General features: G+C 46.2%; 1 protein-coding gene across 1 annotated transcript in view; it reads left to right on the top strand.

Annotated features, from left to right (window-relative positions):
- Positions 1–1,613: 1,613 nt before the first annotated feature.
- Positions 1,614–19,980, top strand: part of PARP1 (poly(ADP-ribose) polymerase 1) — a 48,198-nt gene continuing 29,831 nt past the window's right edge. Inside the window, exons 1-4 of the mRNA XM_033200479.1 lie at positions 1,614–1,927; positions 7,373–7,538; positions 17,772–17,887; positions 19,439–19,653. Coding sequence (XP_033056370.1) covers positions 1,808–1,927; positions 7,373–7,538; positions 17,772–17,887; positions 19,439–19,653 — 617 coding nt within the window. The 5' untranslated portion in view covers positions 1,614–1,807. The remainder of the gene's footprint in view (positions 1,928–7,372; positions 7,539–17,771; positions 17,888–19,438; positions 19,654–19,980) is intronic.

Here is a 19,980-nt window from a genome sequence, read left to right as displayed (position 1 = left end):
AGGCTGGAGTGCAGTGGCACTATCACGGCTCACCACAGCCTCAACCTTCAGGGCTCAGGTGATCCTCCCACCTCAGCCTCCCGAGTAGCTGGGACTATAGGCACCTGCCACCACCCCCAACTAATTTTTGTAGAGACGAGGTTTTGTAATGTTGCCCAGGATGGTCTTGAACTCCTGGGCTCAAGGGATCCACCCACCTCAGCCTCCCAAAGTGCTAGGATTATAGGTATGAGCCACTGTGCCCAGCCTACCTTCAACGTATCTTACTGATTACTAACTTTTAGGATTCAGCCTATGTCTCACAACCTTCTTACTTACTCAACATCCTTATCTCCTAAGCTACTAGCTTCTTCTCTATGGTTAACACTTTTTATGAGTTTTATTCATCTGCTTATTTTTCTTATCCTCTACACCAGAATTGAATATTTTCAAACGCAGCACACTCATGTTACAATCTTTGAAATGAAAAAAAAAAAAAATGCATAGGATTAGAAAAGAAACCAATTTTAATAAACTGTATTTTAAAGTATAGTACCATATTAAACAACATGATCTAGGCCAGGTGCAGTGGCTCATCCCTGTAATCCCAGCACTTTGGGAGGCCGAGGTGGGAGGATTGTTTGAGGCCAGGGGTTCGAGACCAGCCTGGGTAACATGGAGAGATTCCCCATCTCTTTCTTTACACACACACACACACACACACACAGAAAATATCTGGTAGCAACAGGTCTAGTCATTACCACAATTGTGAGTAGTGATGAGCTTAATAATATTTTGAGTTATCACCAAAAATAACTGTAAAGTAACATGAAAACATCTGTGATGACTATTGCCCACAAAGTCACAGGTACTTCTAATACTCCTGGGATTTGTAATCAAATTGATAATAAAGGAAATGCTAGGTTTCAGTTGGTATTTTGTCCCGATGGTGTATGGATGGCAGGTTGGAATGCCCGTCCAAGCCAGAGGGGTTGACCTAACACTGCAGGGTCCACCTAGGGCCGATCAACTGTATTCCCGAGGGGGGACCTACTCTTCCCGGACCCAGCTGCCCTCAGGGGAGAGAGGACACACTTATAAAAAGAGTTTGGGGCCGGCTTAGTAGTTCACTCCTGTGACCCCAGCACTTTAGGAGGCTGAGGCTCGAAGATCACTTGTAGCCAGGAGTTTGAGACCAGTCTAGCCAACTTGGCGAGGCTCTATCCCTAAAAAAACAATTTTTTTTAAAATTAGCCAGTTGTGGTGGTGCACGCCTATAGTCCCAGCTACTTGGGAGGCTGAGGTGGGAGGATCTCTGGGCTCAGGAGTTCCAGACTGCAGTGAGCCATGATCGCGCCGCTGCACTCCAGCGCAGTGAGACTCAGTCTCAAAAATAAAAGGTGGAGGGGTTGGGGGTATAATTAGTTATGAAAACAGGTAAGACTTCCTGGGACAGAATGATCAAAGGGGTGGCGCCGGGTCCTGGAAAGAGCTACTAGCTCAGTCCAAGCTCCGCCTCGGCCCCCAGGGTAGCGAGCCGCAGAGCTCCACCCGCAGGAGCCCGGGAAACTCCGACCCCCGGCCGGCAGGGGGCGCGAGCGCCGCAGGCCCCGCCCCGTGGACGTGAGCTCCGTGGGCGTTCCCGCGGCCAGGCATCAGCAATCTACCGGGGAACGGCAGTGGCCGGTGCGGCGTGCTCGGTGGCGGCTCTGGACGCTCAGGCGCCTGCGGCTGGGTGAGCGCACGCGGGGCGGTGAGGCGGCGAGGCGGCTGCGTGTTTCCAGGTCGTGGCGTCGGGCTCCTGGAGCTTTGGCGGCAGCTAGGGGAGATGGCGGAGTGTTCGGATAAGCTCTACCGAGTCGAGTACGCCAAGAGCGGGCGCGCCTCTTGCAAGAAATGCAGCGATAGCATCCCCAAGGACTCGCTCCGGATGGCCATCATGGTGCAGGTGCGGGCCGCTGTGCGGGCGGCGGGGTGGGTACGCGGCGCCCTGGGTTAACTGTGTCCGGGAAAGCTCGGGGAGTGCGGGCCCAGAAAGCGAGCGGACCTGGGCCCTCCGAGCGGCGCTTGGGGCCTGTGGGGCCGTGGCCGCCCCTCCTCCCCCGAGCGGCCCGGCCGACCCTTCCGGAAGGTTTTGCTGATGTTGCAGGAAAAGCCCGGGAAATACAGTCTGCAGCTGATGCTGCCTTTCGCTTTGTGTAAACGAGAAGCCGCTTCTCTCCTCCTTTCTTGGTGGTGGTGTTTTATTATTGCGGTTCGCCTCAGGGGTTGGGGGTGGGGGGGAATTGTACATGGTCTCTTTAAGCTAATCTGATTTTGACCTATCTTGTTCTGGAAGATTTTTGTCCTACGTGGATGGTGGCGACTGGCATGTGGGGATTTTTTTTTTTAAACCTATTTTTGGCCGTCATTTCAACACGTCATTTTAACGCTCACCCTCGTTTTTCATTTTAATTAGGCAAAACTATGCAGAGAGGTGTCATTTCTGTACAGTGCATTCACTTTGAGCCTAATCTGTGCTTTAAAATAACATTTTCCCCAAATTTTCCAGGTTCACAGACGCGTTCTTGATGCATTTGCAGCTGTCTAGTTTGAGTAAGAGTGGCTCCAGGGGGGTTTCTCTTGTGGGCTTTTTGATAGATTGAGGATCGATCCCCTTCTGAGGTTTCCTGAGGCTTCTGTGAGGTGGTGAGCTTGAAGGCCCCTGTCATTTCCCAGGGGCTCCTGCCTCCAGCTTCCAGTTTGCTGATATCTGCCTTTGTATTAATAATTCTGGTTCTCACCTGCCCTGTTCCTCCTCGCTTCCAACATATTACCCAAGCTTAGTGCTCATGGTCAAGGTAGCTTGATTTTCCTCCCTACCATGAGCTGTAATGTGCTTTAGGAATGACCACATAGCCCTCAGTGGATTTGCAGGACTTAAAGAGTACAAGGGAGGGCGACATTTACCGAGTGGATACCCAAGTGCCAGGTGTACTTCCGTTATCTTATTTCACAATATGTCTGTCACCTCCGTGTCCTCGGGGCATACCTAAGTCAGTACGTGGCACACAGTGCTTATTTGGTAGGCGTTTGTTAAGTTCTAAGCACTCTGTTAGGTTTTAAGGACACAGAATCCACCTTTGGGAATTTCCAGTTTGGTTAAACGGGAATTGACTGGTAAACAAACATTGCCGTACAGAGGGGATGGATGCCACCTGATGGAACTGTGCTCTAGGCATTGTGTGCCTAGGAGTCCGAGATGACCCAGCTTAGGGTGGAAGGTTGATTAGGAGTCGTTAATTCACAGAAGTGGAGCAGAAAGATGAGGATAGGGAAGTAGACGGGGCCTACAATTTGAAGAGCCGTGTTTCCCACTAAGGAACCTAGAACTTACCTTAAATATATAAGGCAGCCTGTTCTTATGGAGTTCTCACTCCTGGTGCAGGAGCTCTTAACCCCAGGGTCGGTAGGATGGTAGATAGAACGCAAGAGGTCCATGGGTTTAGATAAGAAAAAATTGATGTCTCCATCTCCACTAACCTATAGATAAAATTCATTATTTCCTCTAATCATAAATGTCAGCAGCAAAGCAAAGGCATATTAGCAGTCCCTATGATTTTTTTCACCCGTGGTAATTACAGATATTTTCACTTTACAGTTGGGAGTTTCTCAAAATATAATTTACTCTCATTGCTACAAAAATCACAGTTGTTAGAGGCAGTACTAGATCTTGTTATTTAATACTTTAAAGCTCATGGGTTACTGTACGCAAATTACCTTTCAAATGTTTTGATAATTATTTCAATGTTTCCTTTTCGAACTTTTTTGTTTGTTTTGTTTTTTGAGATGGGGTCTCACTATGTTGCCCAAGCTGGTCTCAAACTCCTGAGCTCAGGTGATCCACCTACCTCAGCCCTGTAAAGTGGTAGGATTACAGGCATGAGCCACCACGACTGACCATTTGCGAGCCTTTTTATTATGCATTTTTAAATGTTATTCCGAGAAAGGGACATCCACGGGCCGTAACAGGTGGGCAGAGTACCATGTTCTAGTGGAAAGACAGAAAACCCAAGTTCAGACAGTGTGTTGAGGCTAGAACAACACCGCTGTGGAGGAAGTTAGAGGAGGCTTAGCTGTGGGGGAGGCAGGATGGAGGAAGCTGACCCTGATCAAGTTTAATATTCTGGGGCCAGGCTTGGTGGCACACGCTTGTAATCTCAGCACTTTAGGAGGCTTGGGTGGGCAGATCACTTAAGCTCAGCAGTTCAAGACCAGCCTGGCCAACATGGTGAAACCTCGTCTCTACAAAAAAATGCAATGATTAGCGGGGCGTGGTGGTTCATGCCTTTAAGTCCCAGCTACTCTGGAGGCTGAAGCTGGAAGATTGCTTGAGCCTGGGAGGTGGAGGTTGCAGCGAGCTGAGATAGTGCCACTGCACTCTAGCCTGGGCGACAGACCCAGACCCTGTCTGAAAAAAAAAAATAGTAGTAACAACATTCTGGGCTTTCCTTTGGCATACTTGATAGTGAAAGAAACTCTTTATTATTAAAAGTAACTGATTTTTCTGTAATTGTGATTGAGGGTGGATTCAGAGTTTTAATTCAGAATTTAAAGTTGGTCTGGTAGGCTGAGCTGTTGAAGATCAAAAGGAAAGAAGCCTTTTCACTTGCTTGAATTTAAATACCTTCTTTTGCATTTATATGGGAGTATTGTTCTCTGAGTATCTGATACCTGATACTTTAGCCCTCATGCCTGGGGCATCTTGGGAGGGATGAGCTGGGCCCTCCAGCTTTTTGGTGGGAGGAGGATGGTGATTGACCTTTGAGTTGCTCTGTCCTGGGAGGGTTTGAGCACTCGGAGGCATGCAGTGAGGTTAGTTCATTCTCTCTTTGGCGTAGGTGGACAGGTAGCATGGCCTGTTCTGCACAGAAGGGAACCCAGTTCACCAGCTGCTGGTTGGGTGAGGACCCTAGTATGTTAGGTGCTCAGAAAGATTCTGCGCCTTGCCTGAGCTATGCAGCTAACAAATGGAGTCGATAGTCTCATGACCTTGATCTGATGTCTTTCTGCCACATCATTCTCAGTCCTAAGTTTTAGGGCAAAGCATTGCTTTGGTCAAGGATTCTTCTGCCCAGGCCCTTTGTCCTCTAAGCTTGTGCTGTGATTGCACCATTGGGCAGCACCTCTAGGGTATCCAGCACTGTGCTGGTGGTTGGGGGAGACAGCACCCAGACCAAAGGGCAGCAGGTCTGGGGCCCCTGGCACAGCCAGGAAGAAGTGCCATAGCCATTACCTGTGCCCTTTTATACAAGGGTAACCAGAACATTGTACAGGAAGGGTAGACAAGGGGTAGACAAGCAGGCAGAGCCAGGACGAGGCCACTGCAAATGTTCCATGATAGCCAGATGCTTAGGATCTGTATCAGCAGCCTAGTTGAGATCTGGTGGAATGTTTGAGAGCTGGAACATGAGTCTGCTCTCAGAAATGCCATTTGTTGTCTCTTCTGCAGCAGGAATTACCCCATCCTTCCCTTTTGTTTTTTTTCTATCTGACTTGAAGCCCTAAGCAAACACTGCATGCCTTCTGTGACAGATGTTGCTAGAGAATAGCAAGATAGGCATCTTGCCCCTTATGAAACAATCACCGAATGCATAGTTCTTAGTGAGGAAGGGGAGCTGTGGAAGGGGCCCTGGGGGACCTGAGGGAATGCTCTCAACAGGGCGGGGAGCATTCCAGACCCAGGGGAAAGCTGATGTTGAGGAGTCCTTGCGCTGCCATAGTCTTAGCTGTGCATTTTAATACATCACATCCAGAAAGAGGCCACTTGCAGTGGAAAGAGGGAGTGAGGCACCTTATCATTGCTTTTCCAGAGTATTTTCCCTGTCCCCACAACTCCATCCTAAAAATTCAGCACATTTACTTTTAATGCTGTTTTAATACTCTTATTGCATCTGTGTGACATTTAGCTTTATGTTCTGTAAAAGCAGATGTTTGGGACTTCCCTTGCTTTAGTCAGATCACAGTTGGTGTATTTTTAAGTAGCTCTTCCTGCCGGGCAGTGGAGTGTGGTGGGAGGAACCATGGTGTCAAATCATTTATTTGCTGCCTCTGTAACTCCCAACCCCCCAGGCAAGGATTTCCAGCCCTGCTGTCTCCACCTGTGAGTGAAAGGGCTGGTTCCCACCCAGAGGCAGATTGTGGGATTACGCAGGATGGTTTATGAAAAGCTCAGGGACACAGGCTGTGTCTTCCCCTTCTTCCCAGTCGCTGTCACCATTCACTCTGTAAAGCCAGGACTGGGTGCAGTGGCTCATGCCTGTAATCCCAGCACTTCGGGAAGCCAAGGTGGGCAGGTCACGAGGTCAGAAGTTCGAGACCAGCCTGGCCAACATGGTGAAACCCCATTGCTACTAACAATACAAAAATTAGCCAGGCGTAGGTGGCATGTGCCTGTAGTCCCAGCTACTCAGGAGGCTGAGGCAGGAGAATGGCGTGAACCCGGGAGGCGGAGCTTTCAGTGAGCCGAGATCCCACCACTACACTCCACCCTGGGCGACAGGGCAAGACTCAGTCTCAAAAAAAAAAGCCAGACAGTGCTGGAGGCCTGGGAGCAGAACTTGGCCTTGTCACAATGAAAGGCCTAGTGGGAAGCAAACCACCTGCAGAGGAGAACTGTGTTCCCTGTGGCCAGATTTCCCAGGTCCTGCACCTGGGAAACTGCCCCTGCGAAGGCCAGTGAGCAGCTGACTCCAGCTCCAGGCATGCTGTCCCGAACCGAACCAGCCACTGTCACAGTTGCCTCACAGACCTCCATTCATTCCACTCACATCTGTGTGGCTGCTGCGAACTTGACAGTTTTTTTCTGACACACTTTTTCTGCTTTACTCATTATCTGGGTCTTGTTCCTCGTTATTCTTAACTGCAGAGGCACTTAAAGAGCCCTTTTCTGGGGCACACAGGCCCTTTGAGTCCAGGCGTGCCTGGAGCAGTTGTCTGGCCATTCCCAGCAGATGCTACAGGATTGTGACTCTGCACAGGTGTCTTCTGTGCGTTTCACTAGACCATGAGGCAGCTCACCACTAAATGTAGTGGTGTGTGGTCAAAAGGGACGTGGGGCAGAGCTCAGTGGTAAAAGGCTACCTTTCTCGTGGCTGTGTTTGGTGTCCTAAGAGAATGAGCTCAAGAACAGTGGGCTACAGTCCTCTGAGCCTTGGGGAAGATTGTGAGAAGGATGCTGCAGCTCTTCATGTGAGAGCGGAGGCTGTCCTCCTTTCACAGATAGGAGAACGAAGGTTTCATGTGCTGTCCCACAGCTGGGACTGGGACTGGGGTTGAGGTCAAGTCAGCATCTAGTGGTTCTAAGCCAAAAGTTAACTGCTCACTTACCTCCCTCTGTTTGTCCTCCTTCTAGTCTCCCATGTTTGATGGAAAAGTCCCACACTGGTACCACTTCTCCTGCTTCTGGAAGGTGGGCCACTCCATCCGGCACCCTGACGTGGAGGTGGATGGGTTCTCTGAGCTTCGGTGGGATGACCAGCAGAAAGTCAAGAAGACAGCGGAAGCTGGAGGAGTGACAGGTGTGTACAAATGGGCAGCATGGGCATTCAGCCCCACCCTGAAGCTCCCAGGGGTCCTCTTCTCAGAGAGCAAAGCAAACCTCCCCCAGCTTGCCTTCTCCCACATGTGCAGATCAAGCGTATGGTGCCCATGTTATTTCAGCAACACCTCCTGGACTCAGCATCATCTGTTGCATATGATATTTGGTGTTTTATTTTTCCAGATGCTTGGAATGTAGCCTTTAAAGTTGTTTTGTTTTTAATAGACTTTATTTTTGTTCATGGCAAAAGTAAGCAAAGAACAAAGAGTTTCCAATACCCGCTCCCCCTCCTACCACACAGGCTCTTCCTTGTCAACATCTCCCACCAGAGTAGTACATTTGCTATAATTGAGGAACCTACATTGACACATCATTATTGCCCAGAGTCCAGAAACTCCTGATGCTGTACATTCTATGGGTTTGGACAGTTATGTGATGACATGCATCTGCTGTTATAGTATCATACAGAGTAATTTCAGACCTGCACCCTTCTGCAGCCACTTAAGATTAAGGAAGAATAGCTCATCTCAGAGAGGGGAATGAGGTAGGAGGTGGGGCTCAGGCACCAAACCAAACCGAGGACTAACTAAAGCAGGGACAGGGACGAAGCAGCTTTCCATAAAACACCCACCAGTGTGCCATATCAGTTTACCATTGCCATGGCAATACCCAGAAGTTAGCACCCCTTTCTGTGACAACAGTCTGATGACCTAAAAGTTACCACCCCATTTCTTAACATGTCTGCATAATCTGCCCCTTAATTTGCATATAATTAAAAGTGGGTGTAAATATGACCTCAGAACTGCCTTTGAGCTGCTGCCCTCAGCACACTGCCTGTGGGCTGGCCCTGCTCTGCAGGAGCAATCACAGAGCCATAACACTGCTGCTGCAATAAAGCTGCTTTCTTCTACCACCAGCTCGCTCTTAAATTCTGTCCAGAGCGAAGCCAAGGACCTTCCCAGGCTAAGCCCCAATTTAGGGCTGGCCTGCCCTGCATCAGTTTCACCGCTCTAAAAATCCCCTATTTATCTCTCCTAATTCCTGGCAACCACTGCTCTTTTTACTGTCTCCACAGTTTTCTCCTTTTATGTCTTCTCCCATGTCTTAGTACAGGTCATGTCAGGTGACATAGAGAGCAGAGCATAAAGCAAAGCTATTAAAAGCTTTATTAGGAGATGTAATCCTAGGGCAGCAAGAGAGAGGAAGGAAGGGGAGGCAGGAGGGCAAGCACAGTGCCCTATGTTGTCAAGCTGGCCACGGCTTCATGAGAAACAGCCAATGGCTTGGTCATGCAGGATGCCCTCACACAAGTCCTTTGCCACCAAGCTTCAGAAAAGCCCCTTGGAGCAGGAGGAAGGGAGCGGCATTATCCATTGGTTCTGTCTCTTGTTTCTTACTGGTTTTTGCTCGCCTGAGGTGCGTTCTCTGCACTTCCAGATTGTGCTGCTGGCCTCTGCACAGTTATGCTCTGCAGCCAGAGCTGCCTCTAGATCTGGAAGTGGTGGGAGCACTCAGAGTCCCTGGTTTTGAAAGAGTTGGCCTGTTGGTGACAGTGCTGTGTTTGTTACTGTGGTGGTCACTACAGGGTAGGTATGCCAGGGTGTGGCCCTTAACCCTGAGGTAGTGACAGTGCTAGGGAAAAGGCTATAGCACCAGCAGCCACTGTCAAGTAGCCCAGCCTGGGGATACAGATGAACTACGTCCAGTACGTGTAATTTTATAGTTCCTTGTTTCTTTTAACATCTAAGTGTTTACTCTATTTGGAAGTTATCCCTGTGTGTGCTGATGTGGTGTGAGGCATGACTCCAGTTTTATTTTTTTCCAAATGATGATCTAGTTTCCCTACTTTGTTTTTTTGTTGTTGTTGTTTGTTTTTGAGACGGAGTCTCTGTTGCCCAGGCTGGAGTGCTATGGCATGGTCTTGTCTCACTGCAACCTCCACCTCCCGGGTTCGAGCGATTCTCCTGCCTCAGCCTCCTGAGTAGCGTGGTGCCTGCCACCATGCCCAGCTAATTTTTTGTACTTTTTGTAGAGATGGGGGTTTCACCATGTTGGCCAGGCTGGTCTTGAACTCCTGACCTTGTGATCCGCCCGCCTCGGCCTCCCAAAGTGCTGGGATTACAGGCGTGCGCCATCGCTCCCGACCCCTACTTTGTTTATTGACTTATTCATCTCCCCCATTGATTACAGAGGTGTCTTGTATCATGTACAAAATTTCTGTATTTTGGGGTCCTTTTAGAAATTTCTGTTCCATTGTCTGTTTAACCTTTTTTTATATATAGACTTTTTTTTTTTTTTTTGAGACGGAGTCTTGCTCTGTCGCCCAGGCTGGGGTGCAGTGGTGTGATCTCAGCTCACTGCAAGCTCTGCCTCCGAAGTTCACACCATTCTCCTGTATATAGACTTTTTTCTTTTTTTTTTTTTTTTTTTTTGAGACAGAGTCTCGCTCTGTCGCTTGGGCTGGAGTGCAGTGGCCGGATCTCAGCTCGCTGCAAGCTCCACCTCCTGGGTTTACGCCATTCTCCTGCCTCAGCCTCCCGAGTAGCTGGGACTACAGGTGCCCGCCACCTCGTCTGGCTAGTTTTTTGTATTTTTTAGTAGAGACGGGGTTTCACAGTGTTAGCCAGGATGGTCTCAATCTCCTGACCTTGTGATCCGCCCGTCTCGGCCTCCCAAAGTGCTGGGATTACAGGCTTGAGCCACCGCGCCCGGCCTAGACTTTTTTCTTACAGCAGTTTTAGGTCCACAGCAAAATTGAGCAGCGTACAGAGTTTCCATATAGTCCTCCCCATCCCACACATACACAGACTTGTCCACAATCAACAACGCCACCAGAGTGGTCCATGGTTATAACTGACGAGCTACATTGACACATCGTTATCCCTTGAGGTCTGTACTTCACATGAGGCTCACTCTTGGTGTTATACATCCTTTCAGTTTTAACAAATGTACTTTGACATGCATGTACCTTTATGGTAGCCTTCAGAGTCCTTTCACTGCCTGGGAAATCCTCTGTGCTTTGCCTAGTCATTCTTCCCTCCCCTCTAACCTCTAGTAACCACTCATCTTTTTGCTTTCTCCATCGTTTTTCCTTTTCCAGAATATAATATAGTTGGAATCATACAGAAGGTAGCCTTTTCAGATTGGCTTCTCTCACTAGTAATGTGCTCTTAAGATTCCTCCATGTCGGGCCGGGCACGGTGGCTCATACCTGTAATCCCAGCACTTTGGGAGGCTGAGGCGGGTGGATTACCAGGTCAGGAGTTTGAGACCAGCCTGGCCAATATGGTGAAACCCTGTCTCTAGTAAAAATACAAAAATTAGCCGGGCGTGGTAGTGTGCGCCTGTAGTCCCAGCTACTCGGGAGGCTGAGACAGGAGAATTGCTTGACCCGGGAGGCAGAGGTTGCAGTGAGCCAGGATGGCACCACTGCACTCCAGCCTGGCAACAGAGCTAGACTCTATCTCGAAAAAAAGATTCCTCCATGTCTTGTCGTTTTATTACCGAGTAATATTCCATTGTCTGGATTACCAGTTTGTTTATTCATTGAGCTGCTGAAGGACATCTTGGTTGCTTCCAAATTTTGGCAATTATGAACAAAACTGCTAGAAACATCCATGTGCAGGCTTTTCTGGCGACGTAAGTTTCAACTCCTTTGGGTAACCAAGGAGTACAATTGCTGGATCATGTGGTGAGAGTATATTTAGTTTTGTAAGAAACTGCCAAGCTGTCTTCCAAAAAGCTGAATCATTTTGCATTCCACCAGCAATGGATGAGAATTCGTATCATTGTACATCTTTGCCAGCATTTGGTGTTGTCAGTGTTTTGGATTTTGGCCATTCTAATAGATGTATAGTATTTTATTATTGTTTTAATTTTTATTTCCCTAATACTGTGATTATCTTGAACATCTTCTCATATATTTACCATCTATATATCTTTGGTGAAATGACTTTTGTCTACCCCCGCCCTCGCTTTTTTTTCTTTAAGAGTGTCTTGCTTTGTCGCCCAGGCTAGAGTGCAGTGGTGTGATCACAGTTCACTGCAACCTTGACCTCTGTCTCCCACCTCAGCCTCTTGAATAGCTGGGACTTCAGGTGCGCACCACCATGCCTGGCTAATTTTTAAAAATTTTTTGTAGAGACAGGACCTCACCTTGTTTCCCAGACTGGTCTCAAACTCCTGGTTTTGCTCTTTTTAAAATCAGATTGTTTGTTTTCTTACTGTTGATTCCTAAGAGTTCTTGGTATATTTTGGATAACAGCTCTTTATCTTATGTCTTTTGAAAATATTTTTTCTCAGTGTGTGGCTGGTCTTCCGCAGAGCAGAAGTTTTTAATTTTATGAAGTCTAGTTAATCAGTTACTTCTTTAGTGGATTGGGCTTTTGGTGTTGTTTGTAAAAAGTCATCACCAGACCCGAAGTCATCTAGATTTTCTTCTAGAAGTTTAACAGTTTTATGTCTTACATTTAGGTCTGTGATCCATTTTGAGTTACCCTTCAGGGTGTAAGGTCTGTGTCTAGATTCTTTTTTTTTTTTTTTTCCACATGTGGATGTCCAGTTGTTACAGCTCCGCTTGTTGAAAAGACTATCTTTTCTCCCATTTTTGCCGTTACTTTTTTGTCACAAATCAGTGCACTGTGCTTGTGTGGCTCTGTTTCTGGGCTCCCTGTTCTGTCCTACTGATCTACTTATCCCTTTGCCAGTACCACACTGTGTTGACTGCTGGGGCTTCATAGTAACTCTTTAGGTTGGGTAGTGTCAGCCCTCCAGCCTTGTTACTGTCATTACTGTCATGGCAGGAGGCAAAGGAGAAGCCGGCAGTTCACATGGCTGGAGCAGGAGGAAGAGAGTGAGAGGGGAGGTGCTACACGTTTTTAAACAACCAGATCTCAGGAGAACTCACAAGTATCATGACACAGCACCAAAGCAGAAATCTGTCCCGTGATCCAGTCACCTCCCACCAGGCCCCACCTCCAACATTCGAGATTATAATTTGATAGGAGATTTGGGTGGGGACACAGATCCAAACCGTATCACTGTCTGTCCTTCTTGCAGCTGGTCCTTGTAGCTGTTGGTATGTCTGACCAGCTGCTTGCTGCAAATAGATTAGTAACGGCTCAGAATTGGGAGTTTTAAAAAGTAAATAAATTTGTAAGAAAGGGTTCAGAGGGTTTAGTATGCCAGTTTTAGCAGAAGGTAGGTCTCATTCTGTTGCCTAGGCTGGAATGTACTGGCAGTCTCTTAACTCCTGGGCTCAAGCAGTCCTCCCACTTCAGCCTCTGAAGAAGCTAGGACTACAGATGCCCAATTAATTTTTTAATTTTTTTTTTTTTTTAAGTAGAGATAGAGTCTCACCATGTTACCTAAGGGATCTTGCTAGTTCCCCAGGCTGGTCTCAAACTCCTGGCTTCAAACAATCTCACCGCTGCCTCCCAAAGCGCTGGGATTCAGGCATGAGCAAATACACCTGGCTGACGTTTTTCTTGTTCTGTGGCTGTTTTCTCTTTTGTGTTCAGGATAGGGAAAGTTGTAGGTTTAGGGGCATAGATATGTTATATCTAGTTATAATTTAAATATACCTAAGTACATAGATAGATAGATAGATCGATAGATAGATAGATAGATAGATAGATAATCTCTGTCACCCAGGCTGGAGTGCTGTGGTGCCATCTTGGCTCACTGCAACCTCTGCCTCCTGGGTTGCTGGGATTACAGGTGTGTGCCACCACACTTGGCTGGGTATTTTTAGTAGAGATGGAGTTTCGCCATATTGGCCAGGCTGACCTAAGTATAATTTTATAATATGAGAAGGCATAATAATTTTACTGAAAATGTGTCTTTTTGTGAAACTATCATAGCCATACAGTTAGGATACTACCTACTGATTGTCCAGGGACTTTTCATCCAGAGAGCCTAACTTACTATTTTTAAATATATGAAAAGTTTAATTTATCCCAAGTCCTCTAATTCACAAATGACTTATTAACATGTGGGATATCTCTTTAGAAAATACTAATTTGCTTGTGAGTGTGTGTGATTTTCTTTCCTGCAGAATTGAGATCCTACCCTAAGTATCACTTTCCTTAGTTGATTTTTTTTTTTTTTTTTTGGTGGCAAAATAGGCATAACATAAAATTTACCCTAACTTTTTTTTTTTTAAGACAGGGTCTTGCTCTGTCGCCCAAGCTGGAGTACAGTGGTGCAATCATGGCTCACAACATCCCCTGTCTCCCGGGTTCAGGCAATTCTCCTGCCTCAGCCTCCCAAGTAACTGGGATTACCGGTGTGCGCCACCACGTCTAACTAATTTTTATACTTTTGGTAGAGACAGGGTTTCACTATGTTGGCCAGGCTGGTCTTGAACTCCTGACCTCAGGTGATCCGCCCGCCTCGGCCTCCCAAAGTGCTGGGATCATAGGCATGAGCCACTGTGCCTGACCTGTCTTAACCATTTTTAAGTGTAGAGTTCAGTGGCATGAAGTAGATTCACATTGTTAGGCAAATATTACCATCATACAGCTCCAGAACTTTTTCATCTTCCCAAACTGAAACTCCCAATCCATTAAGCAGTAACTGCATGTTCTCCCTGCCCCTGGTAACCACTGTTTCTTCTGTCTCTGTGAAGCTAAAACTCTAGCACCTCATGTGCATGGAGTTAGGCAGTTATTTGTCCTTTTGTGTCTGGCTTACTTCACTCAGCATAGTTCTTCTAGGTTCATCCATGTTGCAGCATGTGTCTAAATTTCCTTCTTTTTAAAGACATAATAAACATTAATTGCATGAATATACCATATATTTCATTTACCCATTCGTATGTCTGTGGACATTTAGGCGGTTTCTGCACTTTGTTTTTTGGTTTTTTTTTTTTGAGACAGAGTCTCACTCTCACTCTATTGCCCAGGCTGGAATGCAGTGGCCTGATCTCGGCTCACTGCAGCCTCCGCCTCCCAGGTTCAGGTAAATCTCCTGCTTCAGCCTCCCGAGTAGCTGGGATTACGGGCATGCACCACCATATCCACCTAATTTTTTTATATTTTTTGGTAGAGACAAGGTTTCACCACATGGGCCAGGCTGGGATTACAGGTGTGAGCCACTGCGCCCGGCCAGGTTTCTGTATTTTGGCTATTATGAATGGTATTCATAATATTCATAATAATGATAATGAATATTAGTGCTATAATGAACATCGGTATACAAATATATGTTAGAGACTTTGCTTTCACTTCTCTGCTGTATGTACCCAGAAGTGAAATGACTGAATTATGGTAATTCCATGTGTCATTTTTTGAGGAGCCTCCATCCTGTTTTCTACAACAGCTCCTCCATTTCCACCAGCAAGACAAGGGGATTCCAATTTGTCCTCATTCTTATGAACACTTTTTTTTTTTTTTAGTATAGCCATGCTAATGTGTGTGAAGTGTAGTATCTCACTGTGGTTTTTTGATTTTCATTTCCCTGACGACTAGTGATGTTGACCTGTTAGTACTTTTACAACTTGATATTTACTCTTTTCATGTTAAAAGTTACAGATTAAAGTGCATAGTAGTGGGGTCTTGCTAAATTTCATGCAGTATTCCAAGTACTTGACATATTAATTTAATTGTGTCCTTGCAATAGGTCTTTGTCAGTTTTACAGGTGAGGACATTCAGTCACAGAGAAGTTAGGTAACTGACTGAAGGTTGTGCTGGTAGAAAATTCCTGAGCCAGGATTCAAATCCAGTCTGTCTTTTTTTCTTTTTTTTTTTTTTTGAAACACGGTCTTGCTCTGTCACCCAGGCTGGAGTGCAGTGGAATGATCACAGCCCACACTCCAGCCTTGGCCTCCTGGGCTTAAGCAGTCCTCCAGCCTGCTGAGCAGCTGGGACTCCAGGTGTGAGCTACCGCACCCAGCCGTGTCTTGCTTTTGAGACTAGAATTTTAACCTTTTAGTTATATTACAGATAGAGCTGCTGCAAACTTCTTGTACATCCCAGGCACCTGTACAGTTATTTCTTTAATTCTAAGATGTGCAGTTACTGTTCAAAGGGATGAACAATTTTAAGGCTTTCTATGTATGTGCCAAATTGCCTTCCAGAAAGGTTGCTTCAGTTGCACATGCTATACCAGCAGTATATAATATACCCATTTCTCTACTAACATACCATTCCTAAGTGTTTCCTTTTTTTGGAGACAGGGTCTCACTCTGTCACCCAAGGCTAGAGTGGAGTTGCACGATCCTAGCTCACTGTAACCTTGAACTCCTAGGCTCAAGCAATCTTCTTACTTTAGCTTCCTAAGTAGCTAGGAGTACAGGCATGCGCCACCATGCTGGGATTTGCTTTGGGGGCTGTTTTGTTTGTTTGTTTGTTTCTTCCTTAAATGGAGGAAGTCTCTATGTTGCCCAGGCTGGTCTTGAACTCCTGGGCGCAAGTGATCCTCTTGCCTCATCCTCACAAAGTGCTGGGATTACAGGTGTGAGGCACCATGCCTGGCCTTGTCTTTTTCTTAAGGAAATGTAAAAGATACTGATTCTTTGTCATAACATTTTACAAATATTTTTCCAAGTTTGACATTTTCTTTTAGTTTTGTCTATTGTATTTTTTTGCCTCATTAAAGTTTCATCTTTCATTGTTTGTATAGTCATGTCTGTCTTCTCATTTGTGATATGTCTTTGGTATTATATCTGGAATTTTTAAAATGATTTACAGTAGTAACATGCACAGATCTTACGTATACAGTTTAGTGAGTTTTGACAAATGCTTATACACATCTGGCATATACCCCATTGAGTTATAGACATTTCTGTCCCCCTGGGAAGTTCCCTTGTACTTTTGCTAGTCATTTTTCCCTGACTCAGGTAACCACTGTTCTGATTTCTATCCTCATATATTAATTTTGCCTGATTTAGAATTTCAGGAAGAAAAGGAATTGTATAGCCTCTTACACGCTTTCTTCACTCAGCGCACTGCCTGTGAGATTCATCCAGGTCACCTTGTGTGTCATTAGTTCTTTTTATTTCTGGGGAGTAGTCCTTTGTTTGGGCATATCCATTTGTTTATCCATTTTACTGTTGGTGACTTTGGGGTTGTTGCCAGTTTGGGGCTATTACAAATACAGCTGCTAGGAATTTGATAGGCATCTCACTGGATCCGTGGATCAAATTGCAGATAATTGACATCTTAACAGTCCATGAACATGATGCATTTCTTCATTTGTTTAGGTCTTCTTTGATTTCAGCAGTCTTATAGCTTTTAGTGTAGAGATCTTGCACGTCTTTTGTTAAATGTATCTGAGTGTTTTATGTATTTTAATACTGTTTAAATAACAATGCAGTTGCCTTTCCAGTATGTTTATTGCTAGCATTAGACATCTTCGTATGTTTGTATATTGATAGTGTGCCCTGCGTATTTGCTAAATTCACTTAATTTAGTAGATTTTAAAATAGATTTCTCAAGATATCTCTTAGGAATATCAAATAGAATCATTTACAAGGAGAGATGGTTTTACTTACTCTTTTCCAAACTTATACCTTTTGTTTTTTTTTTTTTATTTCCTTAATGCGCTTACTACAACCTCCAATATAATATGGAATAGAAGTGATGGGAAGATAGCTTCATCTTATTCCTCGTCTTAGGCCTCTTACTACCTGATTCAGCCTGGGAATTTATTTTTATAATAAGAAAATAATCTAGTTTTTGTCCCAAATGTCTAGCCAGTGATCCCCACAACTCTTTATTGAATAATTCAACCTTTTCCCACTAATTTGAAATGATACCTTTACCACATATTTAATTCTTACATATACTTGTGTCTGGCTCGTATCAAAATATTTCCTTTAATTCCACACTTTGGTAAATAAAAGTATAATGGAAATTAGGAGGCTTAGTGAGACGTCAGTAAGCTTCCAAGGCTTTTAAGGTAAACACCTAATAAGTGCTTTCTGAAGTGTGGGAGGGGCCTCCAGAGGAAGAGGAGGAGATGGAATGTCATACAGCTGATCACCCCCTAGTGTGCTGCTCTTTCAAGGAGAAGGGTCATTTATCTCCAGAAAAGAAGCTCTATTAGCTGACCATGGTTGTTACAGACAGATGAGATGGACCAATCGTAGTCTCCCAAGGCATAAGGTATCCTAGTGGAAGGATCCTGGGGAGGTAGAAGAGGACAGGGGGCTCCTCTAAGCTGCATTTTGGAGCTGTTGAGATGAGCATTGCCCTCTGTTTGATTCTTCAGGCAAAGGCCAGGATGGAATTGGTAGCAAGGCAGAGAAGACGCTAGGTGACTTTGCAGCAGAGTACGCCAAGTCCAACAGAAGCACATGCAAGGGGTGTATGGAGAAGATAGAAAAGGTAAGGTCTTGGGGGCTCAGATCCCTGAACTTTATGAATTGCTTGCATTGATGTCATTGTCTATCTCAAGAGAAGAGAAGAAATGGGGGCTTTAGGGTGCTAGCTCAACGCAAGTGATTAAAAATAAACTGAAGACGTTAGTGTTGACCAGATATGACAGTGACTTCCAGACAAGTCTGGTCCAGTTCTCTGGTATGTATGCATCTGGTCTTGGAAAGCATTAACAAAAGGGGTGTCTTTTGGATCCAACGATGGCTGGGGGAAAGATTGTCTGTGTTTTATGGTAGAATTAGGTGTAAGGAATGTGTTTACCCTGGTATGAGCCTCCAGCCTTTTTCTGTTTAATCAGAGGATCTTCATTAACCAGGCTTTCCCACTAGTTCTAGTCCTTGAAGGCTGATAGCCAGTCAGACAAAATGGACGGAGACATAGGTAGAAGGGAAGGCTTGTGCCCCACAGCCTTCTCACCCTTCTCTAATGTGACATGCACGTATTAATTGATTCATTCGAGGTATTAATTGAAAGTTTGTGCCTCCTGGAGGTGTTGTACAGAAAATTGAGGTGAGCCAATGGGTATTTAGAAAATGAAAACATGGAATTGCTGTATCTTCTCCAGCTACCTTCAACCACCAAAAATTTAAGGCAAACGTTAAGATTCTCTTTGCCTCAAGGGGAATGCCAGGTGGTGTGTGCTGCTGGGTTGCTGGCTTTATGTATTGTCAGGAGCCCCTCCTGCTGCATTCTCTGGGTTGAGCCTTCCAGGCCTGGAACTCTCCTGGGAATATCAGGCCTGGGGACTGGGGACCTGCGCAGGCTGGCAGGACTGAATTCTTGCCTGTGGGGTTATTACTCCTTAGAGGGTGTCATCTGTAAAGAGACTAAGGAGGCCATAGGAGGGTGGGAATGGACAGAAAATTCCTGCTAATACAAAAGTGCTGCATTGGGGGGCTGGGCGCGGTGGTGCGGTAGGCTGAGGCAGGAGTATTGCTTGAGTCCAGGAGTTCTGGACCAGCCCAGGCAACATAGTGAGACCTCATCTCTACAAAAAAATTAGTCAGGCAAGGCTGAGGTAGGAGGGTCACTTAAGCCTGGGAGGCAGAAGTTGCAGTGAGTTGAGATCAAGTCACTGCACTCCAGCCTGGGCAACAAAGCAAGACCCTGTCTCAAAAAAAAAAAAAAATGCTGCATTGGAAGCCCACGCAGGTGTGCAAGGCTCTAGCTCTGCCCAGCACACCATACCATGTGTTTTTATGCCTGCCCCAGGTCAACAGAAACATCTTAAGGGGAATGTTAGCAATTCTTCACATGTCCAGACAGGTAGGTAGGTCGCCAGCCATTTGAAATTTAAGGAACCCTGAGTCTTGAGGGTAATACACAATCCTTGATGACCTGAGAGAGCTAAACCTCTCAAAAGCCCATGAGTCCTCAAGTTGGTGGGCAGGCCTTGACTTGTTCCTGCAGCCCCTCACTGGTTGGAGCGCAGGCTGCCCGTATCATGTTCACCATCCTTCCTCGTCACTCCCTTGGTACTATATACGGTTTTTCCTGCAGGGCCAGGTGCGCCTGTCCAAGAAGATGCTAGACCCGGAGAAGCCACAGCTAGGCATGATTGACCGCTGGTACCACCCACACTGCTTTGTCAAGAACAGGGAGGAGCTGGGTTTCCGGCCCGAGTATAGTGCGAGTCAGCTCAAGGGCTTCAGCCTCCTTGCTGCAGAGGATAAAGAAGCCCTGAAGAAGCAGCTCCCAGGAGTCAAGAGCGAAGGGTAGGTGGAACGCTGTGGGGTTGCCCTGGGGGTTCAGTGAGGGGCTTGAGGGAGGCCCGACGGCTCTACAGGTTCCATACCACTCCTCTGTTTCCCTACACTGACTGTCAGTAAGCCACGGAGATGCAAACTGAGGAACAGTGACAGCAGAGATCTGGGGGCAAAGGACAGGGTAGGGAAGGACAGCCAGGGGTTCTCATGTCCTCTGTCGAGAGCCCTCTGCCCTGTGAGACCTGCTTCCTGGTGGTCTATTCCCCTTCCAACATCTGATCTCCATGGACAGGCTAACTACACTTTTCCACGACAGCCCTTTAGATACTTAAAAGA

The sequence above is a fragment of the Trachypithecus francoisi genome, unplaced genomic scaffold, assembly GCF_009764315.1.
Source record: "Trachypithecus francoisi isolate TF-2019V2 unplaced genomic scaffold, Tfra_2.0 Lachesis_group5, whole genome shotgun sequence".
NCBI classification, from domain to species: Eukaryota; Metazoa; Chordata; class Mammalia; order Primates; family Cercopithecidae; genus Trachypithecus; species Trachypithecus francoisi.
Note: the sequence above shows the minus strand (reverse complement) of the source record. Positions and strands in the feature narration are given on the sequence as shown.